This window comes from Nuphar pumila, chromosome 2 (assembly GCF_984573655.1).
Source record: "Nuphar pumila chromosome 2, dmNupPumi1.hap1.1, whole genome shotgun sequence".
In the NCBI taxonomy this organism is placed as follows: Eukaryota; Viridiplantae; Streptophyta; class Magnoliopsida; order Nymphaeales; family Nymphaeaceae; genus Nuphar; species Nuphar pumila.
This window is the reverse complement of record NC_143250.1, coordinates 42,444,797-42,470,328: the sequence shown is the minus strand read 5'-3', so window position 1 is coordinate 42,470,328 and position 25,532 is coordinate 42,444,797. Positions and strand designations below refer to the sequence as shown.

General features: G+C 35.7%; 1 protein-coding gene across 1 annotated transcript in view; it reads left to right on the top strand.

Moving 5' to 3' along the window:
* The first annotated feature begins 1,653 nt into the window (after positions 1-1,653).
* LOC149845344 (uncharacterized) overlaps positions 1,654-25,532 on the top strand; it is a 198,976-nt gene continuing 175,097 nt past the window's right edge. Inside the window, exons 1-4 of the mRNA XM_089995708.1 lie at positions 1,654-1,755; positions 8,021-9,186; positions 14,194-14,309; positions 20,482-20,690. Of these exons, the coding sequence (XP_089851834.1) occupies positions 8,342-9,186; positions 14,194-14,309; positions 20,482-20,690 (1,170 nt within the window). The 5' untranslated portion in view covers positions 1,654-1,755; positions 8,021-8,341. The remainder of the gene's footprint in view (positions 1,756-8,020; positions 9,187-14,193; positions 14,310-20,481; positions 20,691-25,532) is intronic.

Below are 25,532 nucleotides of genomic sequence, written 5' to 3'. Positions count from 1 at the left end.
TGATGCAGCGGTGCCGCATTTTATGTGAACACTTTTTTAATTGTGAAAGATTCTATTTACACATTACCAATAGAATCCAGAATTCTTAGAATAAATCATGTAGATCACATCCATGTGGCCTGTGTCATGAAAATTTCAGAAAACGTTGAAAAACAATTGTTTTCTACTATTTATATTGTACACAAATTTGGAGCAAATGTAAACTTTACATTTGATATAACTTTAAACCGTTTATATCAATGCTGGTAACATTCAACAAATTAGAATCACTAAAATACCTATAATAATCACTACATCTTTATTTATGAAGTTATTTTTCATAAAAAAAAGTCACTTTGTTTTGAAAATTATGACACTAATTTTTGTTATTTCCTCAAATGTGTTATCGAATAAACATAAAAAAAATGCCAGTTTATTGGGAAGGTGTTTTGGTTATTTTATTCAGTTGAACACCATAATGTTCATGTAAAGGGTTTAAAGTTATCTTAAACCTTACATATACATGTTAGGCCTGTCAATGATTTAGATTTGTATCGGGCACCTGACTTTCACAAAAAATTAGCTACTTTAAACCCCACTTGAGTAATATGTAGGTCAGGTTTGAGTTAGATTTTTGTTGGATATTCAACCTGACTCAGCTTGACTTGAGTACTTTACATACATTGTTAATTAATCTAAGCTCCTTAAGATACAAAGATCTAGTTTCACGATTTCATCTTTTTGATCAGATAAAAGTCTAGGGCTGGTAAATGAGCCAAACAAACCGAATAAAGGATGTTCAAGCTTGATTCATTTCTTGTATCCAGACGATCTGAACTTGAGCTCATGAAAACCCAAGCTAAACAAGCCAAGCACAAGCTAGTTCATTTATAAAAAAAATGCATTTTTTTTAGAGTTGAAAATAAAAGGATTTAGATCCTAAATCCACCAAACCAAGCTCAAACTGACTCATTTACGGAATAAATAATTGTTTCAAACTAAGTAAGCGATAGGATTAGACTCAACTTATTGCTTGCAAGCCAATCACTTCAATCATCTTCCCTTCATCATATAAGAAATATATATTTATTATTAATTAACAAGCCTGTACCAGTCCAGTCGAGACAAACATTGGTTGTTCATGAACGAGCCAGCCAAGCCTATCTTACGAGCTTGAACAAAGCTCTTTATGAGCCGCGCCACAAACAACTCATCTGGTTTCCCAGCCTAGACAAAACGAACGAACAAAAACTCGAATGGAGCCACTAGATATTTGGGCAGGTTTGGGTGCATTTTGAAAGGCAAGCAGTAAAAACTAAATTACAAACTTGTAAGTTGCAAGTGGTATAAGTTTTGTATTCTACGGACATTTAAGAGGTATTCAAGGGCAAAATAGGCAAATAGTACTCAACCACGAAAGAGACGTTCACATACGACCGAATTGGGTGAAAGCAACGCCCAAATTCCCGTAGCTCACTCGCGCGGTCGCCCTAGAAAGGGTGAAAGAAAGTGATGGCACTATCGATATATTTCTTAAAAACCGGGGACATTGAATACGTGTACCGGGTACGTAATGTGACACACTCCGAGGGAGCGCACGAGCGGTCAGGAGGAGGAAGGAGGAAACGCATGTTGTGGACTCCTCTTCCTTCCTTTTTAAGAGCAAGTGAGAAAGAAGCGACGAGAGAGAGAGAGAGAGAGAGAGCTCACTGGAGGAAGATCGAGTGGTTTCTGGAGACTCGATCTGCGCCGTCCTCTTCGATCTCGGCTCATCCGGTACGTCGATTCATCGTCTGGAACTATTCCATGGATTTGCTAGATTTTTCGTGATCGGTAAAGTTCCGCGATTTTTTCTCGTTGCTTGATGCTTCGTTCTGCTTGTGTTCGGGAGAATCGTGGATTCTGTTTGGTTTCTTGCGTGTTTTTTCTTTTTTCGGATCGGTCATGCGATGGAACTTTATTGATCTGCTTTTGTATGAATAGTGATGAAGGAATATGCTTCAGACGACTCGAATTTGAAGTCTGATAAAGTTAGGGTTTATAGAACGAGAGACGTGAAAAACGAGTTTTATTTTAGTGAAGTTTGGGTGAAATTTTGAGATTTATCCGGAAAGCTTGCAACTGGGAAGTAAAACTGCGGTTCTGACAGTCCATAGATAACCAGAATTCGCAAAAAAAATAAAACAAAATCATGATCTTAGATGTAGATAACCGCATTCAGTGGAATTGCTGGGAAGGAAGCCTTTGTTTGCGTATTAGTGCATTAGCGTGGCGTTTTTCGAGAAAACGATAGCTACCTTGTGTATGCCCTATTTTCTGGCCTCCCGGTGATAGCCCTCCATGTAACTAATGGCATACAGTAGTGAACGTATGACGGTGCTTACTGCATCGTCACTGCTGTAATATGAGGTAGCTAATGGCCATAAAAGTGACCATGATCATTGCAGAAATGCAGCTAAACAACCTTTACAATTTTTAAAATCAATATATTTTAAAAACAAGAATAGATTTTTCAAACAAAGGAGGAATATTTTTTAGAAACGTTAGATAATCATTACTAAAGATAAGATGAGTATTCCTCGAGGGTCAATTTTTATGAAATCAGACCATAATCTTAAAATCAACATATTTTTCAAGAAAAACATAACATTGATAATAAGAAAATTTGATTATTAAAGGACATATGAATGATCAAGAAGAGATAGACAATTATGCATAAATAATATTCTAAGCATTTCAAATAACAATATGCATGTAAAATATAACAAGTCAAAAGGAGACCTCAAGAAAAGATGAGCTAATTGAGTTCATGCATGCAACAATGTGAATAAGATAATCAATATAAAACACACATATATATCTAACATGTAATTAAAGCATATTTAATGCACATAAGACAACAATAAAAATAATTATTTTTAATAACATGCACATAAAATACATGATTTTAAGGTAGAGAATCCAATAGCCTTCAATTACAAACAAAAGTGTCCACCAATATCAAGTGGACAACACACACGAGTTTTCTTAAGGAACACACTCTCAACACCCACAAAGGGTTACACACAAGAAGTCTCACAATATAAAGAATAAGATTTTATTAAACATCACAAATATGCAAAAAAATGCTTGGAATTTTTATCCATAAACATCTTTCACACAAGAAAAAATAAGTAGTAAAAGTTTAAAAATTTTAAGGAGAGATTTTAAAAAATCCCGCATAACAAAGACAATGATATTTGCAAATCAACACTAACTTGCGAAAAATATGAAGAGATTTAAATTCTCACAACTATCAAGAAGTCATATATTGCAAATTTTAACAGACCACCACAAACAATCACCTCACTAGGCCTCCAAACCTAATAAATCAAGTGAATCATTGACTAAAACATTAGCATAATTACCATTCCAATAAAGGACCAAAGACATACACGAAAGTGTGTATAAACATCTCTTGTCTACATATAATGACACTCAAAACAAGTATATCAACTACTAGAACAAGAGCATAATCACAATGCCAACGAGGAGCTAAAATCACACACTAAGGTATGAATAAACATCTTTTGTCTACAAATAATGACACTAAAAAATCAAGTGTATCAATTACTAGATCAAGAGCATAGTCATAATGCCAACAATGAGCTAAAAACACACATGAATGTATAAACAAACATGTCTTGTAAAAAATCAAGTGTATTAGCGACTAGATCAAAAGTATAATCACAATGCCAACAATGGGCTAAAAATATACACGAAGGTGTGAACAAACATCTCTTGTCTACATATAATGACACTTAGATAAGAGGCATAATAGGAGAAAACATTCGAGATAAGAAAGCTTGTAATGAAAACAAACCAATGCCATCAATTTGTACAATCTTTCGAAACACCAAGGTTTCAAAAAAGATAGCCATCACATATAAACATAATTATGAGCATCTAACATAATAATGACTAAATAAACAAATGGGTGATACAACACACTCATAACACCAGAGATTAAGCAACCATCAATTAGAGCCAAACTATAAGTTCACAATCTAAACTGACATAACCGAGGTGCACACAACTCACCCCCACAAATAAACTCTGGTTCAACAATAACAAGGTCAGGAGAAATGGTGCATCATATAAAATTCTGTTATGGACACAACAAATGCCATAAGAAGGCAATAAATACTCACGAAAATTATTTTCCAAATAAGTGAGTTCAAATATAAGAACCGATTTGAAAAATAGTTTCAAATCAAATCCAATAACAATAGATGGAAAACTTAGACAAAATATAGTGCAATCATATGCACAACAAGATGTCAATTGATGCAATCATAAGCATCGTTAATACAAGCAAGCTATATAGAGAGATAGATCAATCTAGATTACAAGTCTACTATGAAACAATTAATGCCATATAAAATTAAAGAGGACCAAAACATGTATAGAGATTCTCAAAAAACCATATAGAAAACCAAGTGCATACATAAGTATAACTATCATGGATACTTACGAAGAGATTAAAAACTTATGTATATGCAATAATCTAAATAACTTAAAGCTACATATCTTATACAAAAGACACACATAGGAACAAATTTAAGCATATATGCAAGTGATAGATTTAAGGCACTAAGGCCACAATATAAAAATTTATATTTTATAAATAATAAGTATGCAATGAATCAAGAGTCTTTAATCAATAACACACATGTCCACCAAAGATCTAAGTAGACAAGCACGTCCATCAATAATGGACAAGTACTAAAGTGAACCATGAGAGAAACACTTATAACACTTACTAAGGGAAAAATACAAAGAAGTTTATCATGATTCTCAACTTAATATTTTATTAAAAACTAAGTGTGCAACATAAACATAATATTTAAATCCCATATAAAACATGTAAATATTGTTTTGATTGATGAGTCTAGAGCTGGGGTTAATGCTAAGTTAAAATTATGGAGACAGACATTGGAAGCAAGAGGTTTTAAGTTGAGTAAGAGTAAGACAAAATATATGGAATGTCGGTTTAGTAAGCAATGAAGTACTGATGGGAGTGTAGTGAAGATTGGTGAGCAAGAAATACCGGTGGATGATTGTTTCAAATATTTGGGATCTATCATTTAAAAGTATGGAGAAATTGATGGAGATGTAAATCATAGGATAAAGGTTGGGTGGATGAAATGGAAAAGTGCAACTAGAGTGTTGTGCGATCGTAGAATGCCATTGCGGTTGAAGAGAAAGTTTTATAGGACGACTATTAGGCCCACTTTACTATATGGTACGGAATGTTGGGCTGCCAAGAGACATCATATTAAAAAAATGAGTGTAGCTGAGATGCATATGCTTAGATGGATGTGCGGAAATACAATAAAACATAAGATTCAGAACGAAGAGATACATAAGAAGGTAGGCGTTGCACCCATTGAAAATAAGATGAGAGAGAATCGTTTACGGTGGTTTGGACATATTCGGCAAAGGCCTAATGCTGCTCCAGTTAGAAGGATGGAGAAATGGGAAAATATATTAGTTAAAAGAGATCGGGGTAGGCCTAGGAAGACATGGATGGAGATGATAGGAAAGGATATGAATGCTTTGAACCTCACCGAGGACATGGCATTGGATATAAATGATTGGAGGAGAAGGATTCATGTGGAAGACCCAGAATGATTTTCTTTTTTGGTTCATATCGCCGACCCCAATTGTTTTGGGATGAAGGCGTAGTTGTTGTTGTAAAGGGCCATGAGACTAAGAAACTAACATAATAATAAGGACCATAAAAAGGACAAACAAGAGAAACACCCATTATCATAACTATTGTCCCACAAAAGGACCATAAAAAGCATTTATTAAAGTACATGACTTTCCATAAGAAATTATGCTCAATACCCTATGCACGAATAAACAATCTTATTCATCATATAAGGCGATCATAAGTGCATAAGGATAAAAAATCAATATAAAAAATATTATTTTTTTATAAGCTATATCACAATTTATAACACTTCATATGCTACTTTTAATACACCAAGAGTAAAGAGAAAGATTAAATACAAGTTAAGTAAAATTTCATAACATCATACTTATGAAATACACCCCACCATTATTTTAAAATTTCTCAAATCATTTCAAAATATATGACAATTTTTCAAGAAAGAACAAAACAAAGTTCAATAATAGAACAAAAGCCAACAAATGCTCAAGCACACAAAATTGTATACATATATATCAAATAAAGCAATTTTTTTTTTGAAAAATGAGAATTCAAACATGATTTCAAAAAACATACATATATCTAATTTCACAAGATTAAACAAATAAACCTTATAAGAACAAGTCCAACAATAATAAAAAATTCAAAGTTTTTTTTTTAATAAAATAAAGGCAAACATATATATATATATTTAAAGATTAAAGAAAATAAGTGCTTCCTCATGCATAATGCATGAAAAGGATAACACAAGAAATACTTAAAGATATGAGATACATACCGGGTCTAGTTTTCCCTGGAATCCAAGCCATATAGCGATTATGAACCATTCACGAAGCACACACTCGAACCAAAGAATCCCAAGACCCAAAAGAGGCAACATTCCAAGAATAAACTCTTGGCTCTGATACCATGTAATGAAATAGCGGAAAATATAAAAACAATGCCATTAAGGGCTTTACAAGATCACAATCACAAAAGTGCATAAGCACAAACCAATGTCACTAAGGGCTTACAAGATCACAATTACAATGTGCACAAGTACAAGTCTACTATAGGACAAAACAATAGCCAACAAAGCGCAACAACACAAGCACTAAGTGCATATAAGACATTAAGGAACTAAATAGAAAAACACGAAATATAAAAATATGTCTTTATTGAGCATAAATGCTTAGGAGGAGAATTGAGAAAAATGGGCACAAGTAGTGCCATTATATACAAAAGGACCCAAAGCATAAAGCCATTGGGAGCTCCCATAGGAGTCATTGGGAGCTCCCAACTGTTATAAATGTGACCGTTGGGGCTCCCAACGACTCTATAGTCCCAATGACCATAAATCCCTTACAATGCAATAAAGGAAAAAATAAAAATAAAACAAGAAAAATAAAAAACAAAAATGTCTCTAAGAGACATCTATTACAAAAAGACAAAAATGCCCCTAGAAGGTATTACCTATTACATCAATATAAATAACACACACACACATGTATATATATATATATATATATATATATATATATATATATATATAAGTTAGCCAACTGTGAATACTCCCTCTTTGAGTAACTATTTGTGAGGTTGGTGTTTATCTCCTTGAGATATATAGATAGGAACATGCCATGATCATAATTAAAACTTTTTAAGTTCTCAATGAGAACAAAAGGCAATGTGACTCCAATGTAAACTACATTTCCAGTAAGAAACTTCTAATTTATTACATTCATTTGGTCGCTGCATCCAAGTACTTTAATAAGGCATTTGCTCTAGTTGGTTGCTATGGGATCTACACCTGGCTAGTCTGAGCTCTTTCCTCTGCCTGCCTTATCATGGCCCTATGGGGGAAAGGAGATACATTCCACCATGTTAGTCTTCGCAAGATTTTTTAGACACCAGCAGCCTATAGAGTATATCTAGAAAACTGTTTAAAATGACTTCTTATTGTGCAACATAAAAATAAAACTAGGCTTTAAAATGAATGCTCAAAATGGTTAACTTTATCGATTACAAGATTGCAGAGATATTTGATATAAAGATTTGTTCGCTTATTGCACATCTGAGAATAAACATACTTGCCTTGCATCAAGTGTTTTGCACTATTGTTGTTTTCTTTGCATGTGACGGGAGGTGCCCATTTGGCATTCATGATTAAGTTTGGCAGATTTTCTTATAGATTGTTCTACATATATAGCGAGAAGCAATTAATAAACCAGCTTTGCAGAAGGTTCTGCTATGACATGCTATGATATGTTTTTTACAGCCAAGCAGTTTAATTTCTGGTTTCCATGAGTAAGATGCTAATTTGCTGTATCTTTGGCCCATTTGCAGGTTATTGTTGATGCCTTGACCAACATGTATTATGGCCCAACACTTAACCTGATTTATAAGTAGAAGATTAAGTAAACACATTAGCAAGCACAACTGTCAATATCTTTAGGGTGTAGGGATCTCGACATTTACTGGTTGTTTTGTTGTCAATTGGCAGCTTGAATGTTAAGATGGGCGTCATGACCTCCAGTATCTTGTCAATATTCACTTTTCTGGTGGATGCTTGGTTTATCAATAGTGATTTGGTGACCTCAGATGTATAATATCTGCAACAGAAATGCATTTGAGGATTTGAGTTTTATTGCTGAAGTATCCCCTTGAATGGGGATGCATCCAGCATATAAACTTGCATACTTCCATTGTGACATTTTGTTAATAGTTCTGTTAGTGCCATTGCTTGTCCTTTCTTCAGATGGACATATCTCTTCGGCTTTTGTGTTTTCTACTGTGCCTGGGGACTTCAGCCAGTCTGGCTTGAGCTACTATAAATACAAAAGTTCAGCATCTTTTTCCTTCTGGGGTGATGTTTCCTCTTGCGAGGTTGACTTGAAGGGTGTGGGTTCCTTGAACGAAACATGTCTTCTGAACTCAAGCATAATTTTGTATGATGATCTGCATATATCTGGAACGGGTGACCTAGAGATCTCTCCACATGTTGCACTCTCTTGCACCATACCTGATTGCTTGATAAGTATCAGTATGTTTGGTAATGTTATATTGGGTGAAGGTTCATCCCTAATTGCAGGTTCCGTGATTGTTAATGCCTCCAATTTGAGCCTAGGTGATCATGCCAGTATAAGTACCAATTCCTTGGGTGGACATCCACCTTCTCAGACTAGTGGCACACCCCTTGGGCTTGATGGAGCAGGTGGTGGCCATGGAGGTAGAGGTGCCTTCTGTCTTAGAGGCAATAAAAAAAAGCAGGAAGATGTCTGGGGAGGAGATGTGTATGGCTGGTCAACTCTTTCTGAACCATGGAATTATGGGAGTAAGGGTGGTACCACTTCCAGTGAAAAGCAATTTGGAGGAAATGGAGGAGGTAGAATCTTAGTAAAAGTGAAGGATGTTCTGTACATAAATGGGTCTATAACTGCAGAAGGTGGAGGAGGAGGAATTGTGGGTGGTGGTGGTTCGGGGGGTAGCATCATTGTATATTCCCTAAAACTGTAAGTATGAATTTGTGTGCTCATCTTTGTCTTATATTTCCTACTGTTGAGATACTTTAACTTCCATAAGTTAACATTGTCGTCAATGTTATTTGGAAATATGTTTTTTATAGTTTTTTTTTCTTGAATTTGGAAATATGTTGTTTAGAAAGAATGTCCTTCTGACCTTATGAGTTTTCAAGTTATTTTTGTACTCTCCATTTCCGATTCACAACACATTGTTGAAAAAGGTAAATCCATTTCATTTAATACATACAAATATGCTTGCAAACCCAAGTACGTCAACTCATGGCCATGCCTGGGCTCGCTGCCCTGAACTGATCTGACACTCTAGCAGGTTCCTTGTCATAAAAAAAAGAAATCCAAGTACATGGACATAAACTATTGAAATGGCAGAGGCATGAGCAGTAGTTTGTATGACTTGGAATAATAGTTTAAGAAGCATTACTACTCCACAAAGACTTTATAACATGGGTACTTCTATCAACTCCCCATAACCATGTTGTGCCCACATTGATATTTGTGTACTTCGGGTATAGGATTGGACTTGACCCATGTTATTCATTTTATGATCCAGTCGTGTAGTCGGCACTTAGGATCAAAAGTATCCTATATTAAATATGTACTTTTTTATTATTAATTGCTAGTTAATTAGATATCTTTGACATGTTTTGGACTTTCAATTCATCATTGACAATCTACAATGTCATACATAGAGCATTTTGTAAAATGTAGTATAGTTCTGTATGTGCAATGTCTAGATTCTAGAATGGGAAAAGACAAATGTGTGATAAGCTTCACATTCTTTAACAACAACAACAAACAACAACAACTACGCCTTCATCCCAAAACAATTGGGGTCGGCGATATGAACCAACAAAGAAAATCATTTTGGGTCTTCCACATGAATCCTTCTCCTCCATTCATTTCTATCCAATGCCATGTCCTCGGTGAGGTTCAAAGCATTCATATCCTTTCCTATCACCTCCATCCATGTCTTCCTAGGCCTACCCCGACCTCTTTTAACTAATATATTTTCCCATTTCTCCATCCTTCTAACTGGAGCATCATTAGGCCTTCGTCGAATATGTCCAAACCACCGTAAACGATTATCTCTCATCTTATTTTCAATGGGTGCAACGCCTACCTTCTTACGTATCTCCTCGTTCCGAATCTTATCTTTTATTGTATTTCCACACATCCATCTCAACATACGCATCTCAGCTACACTCATTTTTTGAATATGATGTCTCTTGACAGCCCAACATTCCGTACCATATAGTAAAGCGGGCCTAATAGTCGTCCTATAAAACTTTCCCTTCAACCGCAATGGCATTCTACGATCGCACAACACTCCGGTTGCACTCTTCCATTTCATCCACCCAACCTTTATCCTATGATTTACATCTCCATCAATTTCTCCATACTTTTGAATGATAGATCCCAAATATTTGAAAGAATCATCCACCTGTATTTCTTGCTCACCAAGCTTCACTACACTCCCATCTCTATTTCGTTGCTTACTAAATCGACATTCCATGTATTCTGTCTTACTCTTACTCAACTTAAAACCTCTTGCTTCCAATGTCTGTCTCCATAATTCTAACTTAGCATTAACCCCAACTCTAGACTCATCAATCAAAACAATATCATCAGCAAACAACATACACCACATCACATTTTCTTGAATTTATCTCGTAAGCTCATCCATCACTATAGCAAATAGGAAAGGGCTTAAAGCAGATCCTTGATGTAACCCAACCGTTATAGGAAAATTAGTTGTCACCCCTCCATAAGTGCGGACATTGGTTACTACTTCTTCATACATATATTTAATTATACTAATGTACTTGAGAGAAACACCTTTCTTCATCATTGTCCACCAGAGAACGTCCCTAGGTACTCTATCGTAAGCCTTCTCCAAATCAATAAAAACCATATGCAAATCTTTGTTCCTCTCTCTATTTCTCTCAATACGTTGTCTAAGAAGATGTATAGCTTCCATAGTAGATCTTCCAGGCATAAAACCAAATTGATTCTCCAATATCATGACAACCTTCCTCAACCTAGACTCAATCACCCTCTCCCAAAGTTTCATAGTATGACTCATGAGTTTTATACGACGATAGTTTGTGCAATCTTGTATATCACCCTTATTCTTATATAGAGGCACCAAAGTACTCTTCCTCCACTCATTAGGCATCTTATTTGTCCTCCAAATCTTGTTAAAAAGATTTGTCAACCATTCTAAACCTTTCTCTCCCAAGCATTTCCAAGCCTCGATAGGTATACCATCTGGGCCAACTGCCCTTCTTGATTTCATTTTCTTCAAAGCCTCTGCAATTTCTTTCTTTTGAATCTTGCGCATGAAGTCACGATTCATCTCATGAAAAGGAATGAAAAAGTCTCCAAGATCCTGAGCATGACTTTCATTAAATAGCTTATCAAAATAATCTTTCCATCTCTCCTTAATCTCCTCATCTTTGACTAAAACCCTTTAGTGGTGTAAATTTGAAAGGTTAAGCCACATCTCATTGAGAAGGAATTGTTGGTGAGTTAGCTCAACTGAATCAGGCAGAATTGTTGATGACTTCTTTGTTGGTGAGTAAGCTCAAATGGATCGGGCACAAATTTCACCTCATCAAAGTGCAGGAGGATGAACTAAAACTACAGGGTTTAACGGACTCCTCAATATGATCTAATACACTTGGGAGCGAGGAGCTTAATTGCCAAACCAAGGAACTTGCATTTTGAACCAAAAGTGGCATATTAGGGACGAGACCCACTGGAAGGAGCTTTCCATCATATAAATCGGTTGCAGTTGAGAGACCAGACTATTACATTCTTCCACATTTAGGCTTCTCACAGGAGGCGTGTCAATCACATTAGCCATGTTTGAATCAAGAACTCCATCTTGGAAGATTATTAACTCCTATCTTGCATCTCGGAGTTCCTCTTGCAAGCACTTCAGCAGTAGATAACTCATGAAACCTGGAAGGGAAAAAGAGAATGAAAAACACCAAATTGCAGCATAAAAGTAGATAAACATGCTGCATAAAAATTTGGCCAACCTGAGAAGTAATCAAATCTGCACTTCCCAATGTTGCCTTATATTAATGCTCTGCATCATGTTGCCCATTGAATTCATTAACTTTGTCTAAGGACATGCTACATATAATCTTACTCCACATTTTTTCTCATTATCATGTTAGGGCTCTTTACTCATTGCACATTCATTATCGCGATGTTTTCCTTTTTTCTCACATCCATATTTTTACATTTTGAGAAAATGGAACTGCACACCTTTCATGCTGTGATTTCTTGGAATACTTTGTGTCAGTCAAGGTGTTTGTTTTGGTAATTGAATGCCTCATTATCGCGATGTTTTCCTTTTTCTCACATCCATATTTTTACATTTTGAGAAAATGAAACTGCACACCTTTCATGCTGTAATTTCTTGGAATGCTTTGTGTCCATCCCGATGTCATCTTGCATATTTGTCATATTAGTTTTCCATGACTTTCAATGTCTTCAGGTTATTGCAGTTTTCTTAAATTTCATGTCACTATAATTTTCTGCAAAACATCCTTTGCGTGAGAAAATATTGTTGGATTGTTCTGTTTATATCAGGGTTACCATAAGCAGTACTTGCACTTAGGGAGTATTTCACAAAGGCATGAAACATGATGCTTTTGAAGTGCAATGAAGAGCTTGGAAAGCATATAGAAAACATGAACATGCTTCCTAATAGTGGGAAGCATGATTTTGGAACAAACGTGTTATAACTTTTCTTTTTAATTGTAATTTAAAGTAAAAGCCTTGTTTAATCTTATTTAACTAATCAGATTTATGTGAAAACCTACAAGAGCATTTTAGCATGAGATAATATTAAGAAGAAAGATGAGTAATGAAATCAGCACACACACACATATATATATATATATATATATATATATATATATATATATATATATATATATATATATATATATATCTGTGTGTGTGTGTGCATCTTAGTAGGTAAAAATCTTGCCTAGGTGCTCACCTACTTGGACTAGGCCACTTGACCGCAAGTGTACTGCCTAGATTCCTAAGCGAGTGCCTATGTGGGGGGGGGGGGGGGGCGACACCAAGGCTGCTATTCTAAATGGTTTGTTATTATTTGTAAAGCATTATAATCATATCTTGATTATGTATTTTGAAAACATTTAAATTTTTTATGATATTTATATTTTATTTTAAATAATTATATATGGTGTGGGTCTCTGGGTGCATAGGTGCTCGACTAAGCGCTGCCTAATGCCTACGGCTAAGATATGCATGCTTGCGTAAGTACCTGTTCCTATAATGCCATAGTAAGGACAAGTAAAGAAAAATAATTGGCAGAGTTTCCTATTATTATTTTTCGAACCGTTTCTACTTTTTACATTTGAATTTTTGAAATAAACCGCTATAACTTTCCAAATACTCACACTTCCCAATTTCCTCTCTCTTGTTCCTACTTCATGTGTCTATAATGTGCTTACTTCCTTCTTCCTCTTCCCATACTGCTTCCTATTTTGCTGTTCTTCCTAGCAATCTTGGTACAGGTCATACTTATTAGTACCAATCTCTTGGTGATATTGGAAAGAATTTTCCTGAGGGAATCTAAATAATAAATTATCCTGGAAAACATGACATAATTAAAGTTAAATTATCCGAAACTTCCTCTGAAGGTAAATTTCATCAGAAAATATTGTGGAAAGATTGCAGAAGTTCACTTAGAAGTTCAACATCCCATGATATTTTGGACTTCTTAGTTTTTACAATGATTTAGTTAGTGTACTCTTTCTTAGCCTCGAAGTTTTTTATTGTGGGATGATGGAACTATACTGTTGTGGTGTAGTTATAGTAAAAAGGGCTTTTGGTTGCCAACTTGAAAATTTTCATTTAATTAGAAGGTAGAACGATACTTTGACTCACCTCTATAATAATTGATCGGTCTAATTTGCACATTCATTGCAATAGGAAAGGATACGGTACTATTAGTGCTGCAGGCGGCATAGGTTGGGGAGGTGGTGGTGGTGGAAGAATATCTTTGGATTGTTACAGTATCCAAGAAGATGTGAAGATCACTGCTCATGGTGTGTGCAAAGTATGCTTCCAAAATGGTTTCAGTGCTATAGTATTTTTACTCTTGGCTACATTAATGCCTGTTCTGTGATTCTTGGTTAGTTTTTTATTGATAAAATTTATTCAAACTGTGCTATGTGCTGTGTATTGGGAGATTTTATTGCTAAAATGCTTTTTCTTGATTTTTCCTTGTTACATTCAAGTCAGAAATAAAGCATCAATGAGTAGGATGAAGTGAATAGAATTGCCTATCTACATTAAGTAATAAAAAGAAGTGCATAAATCTTCCTGTATTAATATGCTGATCAGTAAACTGACTTTGTGGCACACAACATGTGTGACGAGGTTGACTGGCACATTTAGGACAAAAAAAGAAAAGCAGAAATAACCTTTTAAAATGTACTTGAAATATAAGCCCAGCTTTCCGTGTTCTTCAAACTCTATGCATCTAAAAAGGACAGAGGTTTGGATTTTAATAGTCAAAAGCATGAGTATGGATAAAGTGTGATAAAAAATCATCTGATTCATAAAATAAGGTAAAAGGCGAGGAAATTGACCTGGCTGGCTGGCTTGTCTTTCAATATGACAAGCCGTCTCTCTGTGGTTAGTGCAGCCATAAACTTCTAGTTTCTTTTCCTTGTAAATGGTACTCAATGTGTCATAAGGTTGCTATAGAGAAGGTAACTCCTATAGTCCTACTTACCATATCAACCACCTAAGCTGTAACTAAGTTATGCTTCTGTGCTACTTCTTGCCTTCTGCTTTACCTTGAGATTGAAGACTCCATAATGCAACACACAGAAGCCTTAGACTTGTTTATGTGATGGTTTACAATCAGTGTGTAACTTAAGATGCGATGATGTGGAAACCACTGAAAAATTGTGTCCACACACACACACCAAGATGAACTGACAGTCTGAGAAAGGTGTATTTTTGAGATTAACATTAACCAATGTGTTGCATATGTGATGATTTTGACATGTTCAAATAAAATCAAGTGCCAAACCTTCTCAAATACCTCTCTAGTTGCTTCTTTTGGAGCCAGCTTTCTCGGTTCTACCTGCCACCTTAATATAAGCTACACATTATTTAACATTGTGCAAGGATAAGATGCACCATATTGTTGGCTTGCTGATTCCAGATCAAGAATTACTTCAAAGATACCTGCATGTTTTACTTAAAGAGTTTTCAATTCTCCCTGTAGTTTTCAAATCATCTCTTCCATTTCCATGACCAGAAGTATGCTTGAAGATGGAGTTACTAGAACTTCATGCTTATCCCGTGTTTCAGTCTCTCTTCCTTTATTGCATCTCTTTCTGAGTGAGCAATAAAATATCTGTACATTTCAGGATCCTACTTATATGCTTCTTATATGTATTAAAGCAGCTCCTTTTACCATTGTACGTCCAGCCATTTATCCAAACTGCCAACTTTGGAGCACAAAAATGTAAAGATTACTTGGTACATGTGGCTGCATACGTACTGTTAGAATCCCCAGTGTAACACCAGATCAAGGTTCATCATAAATTCCATATGCTATGGGTCATTGAGTATTCCTCCTTGTGCAAGAGGGCATGTAATTGGTTCTCTATCCTCATTACAAACATAAGCTGGACATCTCATAATATAAGGATACATGACATGCCTTGTCAATCTCTCTCTCTCTCTCTCTCACACACACACACACACACACACACACACACATACATACACATACACACACATACACACATACACACACACATGGACATGAGAAACATCATAACTCCTAATCAAACCAGATAATTCATTAGTTAAGGACTGTAGGTTCATTATGTCGAAAACAAGTGACTGAATAATGGTTATTAAAAAATCAAAAGCGATCACTTCTTTGTCATTTTTCAAAACTTAGAGAGGGATAGAATTGCATACAACAATATGAGATTTATATTAGAAAAAGATGTCATGACAGTCTTGGAGTGCATATGTATGCATAGGGAGTGGTTTGTGTGTGTGTGTGTGTGGTGGGGAGGGAGGGCATGATTGGCTTCTGTTGAATTTCAAAGAGGCTTAGATGAATATGATGTTAGAGCAACTTTCATCTTGTCCAGCATGGTTGGCTTCTGTTGACTCATTTCAACGTGGACAAAACTGTGTGCACAGGTCGTGTTCCCACAGTTTTTTTGTGTTCATGTCAGACGGCAAGGAAAACTGTTTTTCCAGTTCTCTGTATTAATAAAATTATCCTTAACTTAATATGCAACATGACAAAAGGAGATAATTAGACAGTTATTTTACAATCTCCATTGCCTCTTGTCCGCTGAACATGGATAGTTGCATTGCTAATCTTTCGTATCCTAGCCCATCATCATTAACCAGAGAAGGACGGGAAGAGGCAAGCTCCTAAGCTTGGAAGCTCCAATAGAGCAGAAAGCTTTATCTGACACTACTCAAAATACCTAGTCATTTTTTCTATGAACTACTTGAAATCACAAAGCTATTCCTAATTTACTAACTTCCTTTGTTAAGTGTTCCGTGAGTGGTTATTTTTGTGAGGAAATGGTGGCCTTCCACAAAAGCTCTTGAATCCACCAAAAGAATGTCTAAAAAGACACTTCAAGTAAAACCCATAAAAGGGTATAAAAGAAAAACACAATAATGAAATACAAATATATTTATTAATAACAAGAATGCTTAAGAAGCATTTGGTTGATTTACATAGAAGGGGTTCACCCCTATTTATACAAAGAAGAGCAAGTGGGGAGAGCTCATTTGGAGCTCTCCCAAGAAAGAGTCGTTGGACTAGAGTCCAATGGTTCCATCTCAGTCAAGTTCCATTGGCTCGAAATGGGTGTATAAGATTAAATATAAACCAGATGGGAGCATTGAACGATACAAGGCACGTCTTGTTGGCAAAGGTTTCACCCAAGAATATGGTCAAGATTATGATGAGACCTTCAGCCCAGTGGTGAAAATGGGAACCATTCGTATTATCCTTGGCCTGGCTATTGAACATGGGTGGAGCCTTAGTCAGCTTGATGTTAAAAATGTGTTTCTTCATGGAGATTTAAAACAAGAGGTCTACATGGAGCAACCTCAAGGTTATGCAGAGGGAGACCCAAAAGAGTATGTATGTAAATTAACCAGAGCATTGTATGGTTTAAAGCAAGCCTCCAGGTCATAGTTTGAAAGCTTCTTCTTAGAGATTCAGAACCACGGTTTTATTCGTTCCCAACTAGATCATTCTTTATTCATATACAAGGATGGAACCTCTGTGGTTTTCTTACTTATATATGTTGATGATATAGTGATCACTGGTAATGCTCTAGAGCATATTCAACAAATTAAAGTTTTACTGAGTATGCGATTCAAGATGAAAGATCTTGGAGAACTAAGATATTTTCTTGGTGTAGAGGTGGACAGACATGATGGAAAATGTCATTAACTCAACACACATACACTATTGATCTTTTGGCCAAAGCAGGAATGACAAATTGCAAACCTGTGCCTACACCTAGTGTTATCAATCAAAAACTCAGCATTTGTGATGGTGAGTTGTATCCTGATGCAAGCAAGTATCGCAGTTTAGTGGGCATGTTACAATATCTTACCTTTACTAGACCAGACATTGTATATTCTGTAAATCAAGTATCTCAGTTCATGCATGAAATAAAGACTGGTCATATGGATGCCGTCAAACGTATTCTCCGATATCTAAAAGGCACAGTGGGTGATGGACTCATATATGCTCAATTTTCATGGGTAACACCAAAACATGACATATTGGCCTATACAGTTGCAGACTGGGCAGGGGACCCAGATGAAAGAAGGTATGTTTCAGGATACTGTGTTTTCATTGAAAGCAATCTTATTTCATGGAGTAGCAGAAAAGAGAACGCTGTGGCAAGATCTAGCACGGAGGCAGAATATAGATCTATGACAGCTACCGCTACCACAACAGAAGTAACTTGGATTAGGCATCTCCTTACTGAGATGGGAGAGAGTATCTCAAGTTCAACGCTCATGTGTGATAATAGAAGTGCTATACAAATTGCGTTCAATCCTGTTCATCACAGTCAGACCAAACATATTGACATTGACCAACATTTCATCAGACAAAAAGTAGCAGACAAAGAGATTGAACCGGTTTATGTGTCTTCAGAAGACCAAGCTGTTGATATGTTCACAAAAGGTCTCACAAGTAACCGCTTTTGGTATCTGAAGAACAAGTTGCACATGATTCAATCCCATGCACAACTTGAGGGAGGGTATTAGAATACAGATCGGATATGGATCCAATAGAGGATCCATATAGATCACATGTATGTTATATTGTAATATAATATACATTACTAACTAAGGGTAGTCTTGCCATTGTAAAAGATTTATAAACCTATTTTATCTTAATGAAGTTTAGTGCAGCTACAAGAAATCTGTGTGGCTGCCGATTCCAAGGAAAGAACGTGCTCTCTCCTCTCTCCTCCCTTCTTCCACTTCTTCTCGGTTTTCAAGACAAAGTCTGCCAACCCAAGGCAGTTTTAACATCTGTCTGTTGAAATGAGGAGGCCTGTAAGAGCGTACATGATTATTCGGTCGAGACACAGCTAGAAAGGAATCATCTTTGGCTTTTAGAGTATTCTTTCTAATTCTGTTTTTCTCCATAGTTAGTTCCTCTATAGTATCAATGGTAGAAGAAACTTTTTCTCGATGAAGAATAGCCGATTTAGTCGGCTCGAATTCCAGTCTCAAGCCGTTTATAAATTGATAAAAATGCTCCATATCAAGTTGTTTTTGATGGAGCTCAATGTCTTCAGGACAATGCCATTTTTCGCTCTAAAAGAGCCAATTCTTCTAAGAGTTCGGACAAATCATTGTAATATTCTCGAATGATTTTATCTTTTTGAGTTATTGTCCGAACTTTGTCTTGTAAATTGCACACATGTGCAATATCTTTAGGGGAATACATACTTTTGAGGTATTCTTAAGCATTATCGGCATGTTCGAATTTTGCAAGACTAGAGCATTTCTTAATGTTTATGCTATTAATTAGCCATGACATAATTTTTGCGTGCCCTGTCCTTCACTCTTTTCATTTCTTTTCATAAGTTTCTAAAGCCTCACTCTTCTCCCCTTCCTTTAGAGGAACTTCTTTATCACCCTCTTTTTTAGTGAAAGATAGTTTAGGTTCCGAATCAAAACCATCCACTATACCCTATAACCCTTTTCCCCAAATGTGGTGCTTCATAATCCAAACCCACATTACATAATTTGTATCATTTAGCTTCATGGGTATGATGGTGATCTTATCATTGTCATCCATCTTTTACAAGGGTGAAAGAATAGAAAGAGAGAAGAAGAGATAAGAGGCAAAGAGAGTGATGGATAATACAAACTTTTGTAGCCAACGTTTCTTCAATAGCCTCCTTCAAACGAACCTTCTTGAGCCAAGAACAAGGTGATGAAACACCTTTTGCAAGTGAAGCATGGAAAACGAGGCATAATCTTTTCACGATCTAAGATCTCCACGGCTCTGATACCATGTAAGGAAATGGTGGCCTTCCACAAAAGCACTTGAATCCACCAAAAAAATGTCTAAAAAGACACTTCAAGTAAAGCCCATAAAAGGGTATAAAAGAAAAACACTAATGAAATAAAAATATCTTTATTAATAACAACAATGCTTAAGAAGCATTTGGTTGATTTACATAGAAGGGGTTCACCCCTATTTATACAAAGAAGAGCAAGTGGGGAGAGCTCATTTGGAGCTCTCCCAAGAAAGAGTCGTTGGACTCCAGTCCAATGGCTCTTATTATAGCCGTTCCAACTGGAACTTGACTGAAAAAGGGTATCTAGTTCCTATTGAACTAGATGCAAAAAATATAAAATATAAAATAAAAGGAAAGTAAAAATAAAAATAAATAAATAAAATAATAATATTATATAATATTATTATTATATATATATTTATATGTTACAATTTACATTTTAACAATTTTCCTTGCCATTTTTCTTCACTGTGACAAGCATGGTTTTTCAAGGTTCTGTAATATAAATGTTGGTGGGCCATCAAACGATTTTAATGAAATATGATTGTATTTTTACATATGTTTAGTGCCATCTATGGTTGCTTGATGCCTTCTCCAAATTTGGATCAATCTTTCTTCTACTTACCAGCATTGTTTTTTTTTTCCCTTTTTCCTCTAGGTGGCAAAAGTCTTGGTTGCTGTGAAAATGCTGGTGCTGCAGGCACTGTATTTGATGCAAAATTTTTGAGTCTTAGAGTAAGCAATAACAATGTCTCAACTCAGACAGAAACCCCTCTGCTGGACTTTCCAACTCGTCCTATATGGTCCAATGTTTTTGTGGAAAGCCGTGCTAAGGTTGTCGTTCCTTTACGTTGGACAAGGGTGCAGGTGATTTAAGATTCTCTGTTTAGATTGCTTCTATTATGTCTTTCTTCTAGTATGTATTTCTTGTCCATGTGAGCATTTTAGATGAATGTAGTTTAAACTTTAAATTATGTATCTGATATTTGTTTTGAAATTGATCTAGTCTTCATTTTACTTGAACTTACTGAAATTAACTTTCTTTCCTGAAATTGATTTGTTAGTCTTCACCAAGATCATCACTAGGCATTTAACAAAATGGTGTGGGTGTAATTTATCTATAATTCTGAAATAAAATATTGAAATGCATCATGGTGTAACTAAATAGCATTAAAAAATGGTTACTACTATAGTCATTTGAAGGAATAAGAGAATAGTTAGGAAATCCAAGGGGGTGGAACAGGGACGTATTTTGTAAATAATAGTAGAAAGAACATGTCCCTTGCCTAAGTCTCTGTAATGATAGGGTCAAATGATTTATGCTTTCAATCTTAAGTTGCCTAAAAAATAATCATATTAAATGATAATATCTGAACTCCTCAAATCCTATTTTTAATAGAAGAAAATAATTTAGTGGTATCTAACAAATATCAGTTCTACAAATATAAAAAGCTCTCTCTCTCTCCACACCTTCCCTATGTAACAAGTTGTGGCAAATATGACAAGGTTATTTTGTTGTTGATGCTTTAAATAGTTACTCTGACTTTTTTGTTTCGGCTAGAAGCTAGTCACATTACAAGTGTGGACATCTTTGCACTATCCTAACACACTACTGAATAATAGGATTGTTAAAGTTGTATATATATGTATGTGTATATATATACATATAGATATGTGTATATATATATTTATGTAATGTTATTTTGTACTTGTAATAGGTACCGATTAGGGATATTTTAGTCTTTGTATTCCCATGTAATAGTCTGTGCCCATTAGGGGCATTTTTGACCTTTTATTTATTTATTAGTTTTCTGTTTTATAAACTAATATAGCTGTTGGGACTAAGCCCAACTAGCTGTTTGGCTAGTCCAACAGCTAGTTGTCTAGCCCCTTAAGCTCTATGTGTTCTCTATAAATATGAGAGGCTTTCCCATATTTTTTAATTGCTTTTCTTAACCATTTTCAGCAATAATATTTATTTATTTTATGTGTGTGTGTGCTTAGGGGCTTAAACGATACATCCTCGACTAAGGAGAGGGATCCCTAGTAAGGATCCTGGCTTTTCGAGTGGGCAGTACTGCAAAGTAGACTTGAGGATTTTTGGGAGTTATATTAAAACATCAAAGACTACCCAAATCTACGTACTTAGAAAGGGGGTGCTTATCTATTTCAGTTCGTGCATCCGATACATCTCGGGTAACCCTGAATTGGGGCTCAAACGAACTTCTGAGAGGGGGGGGGGGGTTCTGTTGAAAAACCCGTATCCCGTTCATTAAAGCCAATATTAGTCATGCGAGGCATGCAGATACTTCGATAACGGATGAGAGATTCTAGAAAATCGCATGCCATATGTTGACACGAGTTGTCAACTGTTTCGAAAGATAAAGAATGCCAAAAGTAAAGTTTGAGAAACATTACATCTTTGCAAAACACTTCTGTTGAGGCTCCTGTTAAGGAACTATGTCCCTTTCATCATAGAGTACTTATAGACATGCACTGTTCATTAGTACTACGATGATCGGATGAGACAGTCATGTGACCTCGAATAGTGCTAAATGCACAATGCTGTAATCATATAAAATGGTGATGGATCGCTTTCACAGGCAAGATGCTCAAATGGTTGAAAGACCAGAGCATGTAGAATGGGTCATCGGTTAAGCAACGCCTGACACACCCATTTGACTTTTGTTTCTGTTAAGGGAGAGGATACATCAGTACAAAAACTCTAATGGACAGGTTGTTAACAACCACCCCACGGGCAAAGATCCGACCTCCTCAGTCATTGGAGTTAGGAGAATGGACTACCAGACATTATCCTAGGTGGTAGATCCCATGGACTTTTGCAGAAGTTGGATGCATCCGTTGCCAAGTAATTGCCTTTGGGGAATCCTCTCTCGGTCAAAAGCCGTCTCCTTAGGAGCGGACTCAACTAGCTATTTGGGTTATTGAAAATACATATAATAGCAGATGCCTGAACTAGTTTCAGTTGTTTCTATGATTCGCGTCTGCGCGTACCTGCAGGCCAGTTAATATCGAAACATAAGTCTGTTCACACTAGTTGATGGGTCAAGCACAATTCACAACTTATGATTGAATGAATCATTATGCTGTTTTTGACAGTTTAACTGCTTATTCGCTTTAACTACTTTAACTGCTTATCTACTTTAAATTGCTTAGCATGTTGAATTAAATGTACTTAATTCAGTCTCCTGTTGTCTCTCTTATGCACCTACCAGTTTTTTGTGAAACTAACCTATTTTATGGGCACATGTGATGAATAGGTTGCGAGACAAGCGAGAACGCGATTGCAAGATGATCTCAGGATCCCACTGTTTCTGTTAGTAGCTCGCGTTCTAGACTTTTGGGTTTTTGGGCAAGGGCTTCTTCAGGAAATCCTAATTTTGTACAACTTAAAGTATTTCTAATATAAATGGGTTATAAAAATGGTTGCAATTTATTTATGTTTGGTGAATGTGGATTTTTATGCTAACGGGCCCAAGGTTGTCAACTTGTCTTTCTTATTCAAAGAAAAAAATGTTTCCGCTGATTTGTTTAAAAACTCTGAAAAAATAAGAGAATTTTTTAGTCTATTGACCCTACTGAACAAGTTTATAAGTTTGAAATTTTGGGGCATTACACCCTACTTCTGATCCTATAACCCATAGCATAGGATCAAAAGTAGAAAGTTCTACAATGAAGGGAAAATGTGTGGCTGGTGCTAGTTGTAGTTCCACGACTGCGGTCATGGGCACAAAAAGAAGAGGAGGAGGAGAAAGAAGATGTGGAGGATGAACAAGAGGTAGAACTAGAGGCTCTATTAAGAGATTCTTTTCTCCTAAGATTGCCCCTAGGGCGTAGCTCGACATTCGTACTGCGATGACTCAACATTTAGTCATGGGGAGGGATGTCATGGTTGGGAGATGGTTTTATGATGCCTGCATTCCTTTTAATACGGCAAATTCCTTTCAAATAACTGAAACAACAAATATTACATGATATTTAGTTCTATGCAGGAATCAAATTTAACTCTGAGTTTTTTGGGGACTTAATCAAACATATCAACCTAACTACATTAAATATCTTTGCATTTAATTCGTTCTGTATGATTTATGACTAATTTTTTATTGGAAAGACAGAATTGGACAAGACTCTTCTGTGAATAGAAAACAGTCTGTGCTTACATAATTTTTAATTTCTAATATGTAATAAGTTAGGTCTGGTTTTTTGCATTTATGCATTAACATATGTGAGAATCTTCTATGAAAATCCTAACGCCTAAATCGTTTTGGATGATTTATGACAAAATTTACAATGACATGTAAATTATGTGTTAACAGTCCTAAATTTGGAATTGTGTTTGAATGCATGTCATGGTTCTAAGAATGAACAAAACAAATATGACTTGGTTCCAGAAGTGAACTAGATGGATACACGACATACTGATTTACAATATGTGGGCCTATTGAAGCAGTGTGATTGTGCCATTACTTGTGAACATCTTTGAATGCTATGCTGTAAATTGCTGTCATAAAGTTATAATGTGCAACATAATATGATAATGTACAACATGATGTTATAATGTGATATAAGGCATGAAAAACATGCATCCACATGTATATGCTCATGAAAGAACTAATGGTTAAAAGAACCAATGTGATGCCATAATGCACGAATATGATATGTGGCATGTAGGTGAGCAACATTGGCCTATTGAGGTTGTGTGCTAGTGCAATATTTTGTTAAAAATGTTATTCAATGCAAGTATTAATTCTGCCATGATGTATATGATGAATGACACATATTGGAAAATATTGGCATATGATGGGTATCCTGATGTGTTCGAACTAGAAGATTGCCCAATCGGATGTTGCATGAGATAATATGCATGTTTGAGCTGGTTATAGAGCTCTTGTGGCATTATTGCATGCTGTGGATGTTGTGGATCTAAAACCGTTATGTGGAAAGAACATATAAAAATTAAATATGTAAAAAGATACCCAAACTGTGTGATAATGATTTTCTCCTTGGTTGCCCTCTAATGATGTTGGGATCCTTGGATGGCTGTTGTGGGGGATAGTGTGGTACAAAACTCTATGGTGTTGTTTTCTCTAAGAGCATGATATTGTGGGTCCTGTCCTCAACCACTGTATTAAAGGACCCTTTCCACCATTGAGACTCGGGGATGGTGTGGTGCTTCAGCTGATAGCGTATTGATATACAAAGACTTGGTTAGAGTGAGGATGCTCGATGATATCAAGAATTTTCTAGAGTGAGGATGCTCGATGACAACAAGTAGTGGCTAGGTGAGGATGCTCAATTGTAATATCCGTGAATTTTATCAGATAAATAAACTTGAAATTTATATCCTTAAGCTAGGATAATGATAATTCTATTGTTTTAATTGGTAAATCATATTTGGATCTCAGATATTATGTTTGGATCCCAACGAACATCTAATAATAGAAGTTGAAATTCTGTTTAGATCTTTGATATTGGATCCTCAATGTCATGTCTAGATTTGTTCCAAACAGTATTCGGTGGATCCGCGAGTTTAAATTGGATCTTTAATGAGAGAAATCTTATATTAGAGTCCGTAATGGTTTATTGGGATCCATAGTACTTTATTAAAAAATGTATCAAAAATTTTAGTGTTTCGGATCCTTGGGTTGATCCAGATTTTTTTTGGTTGGATCCATAAATGTATTGGGT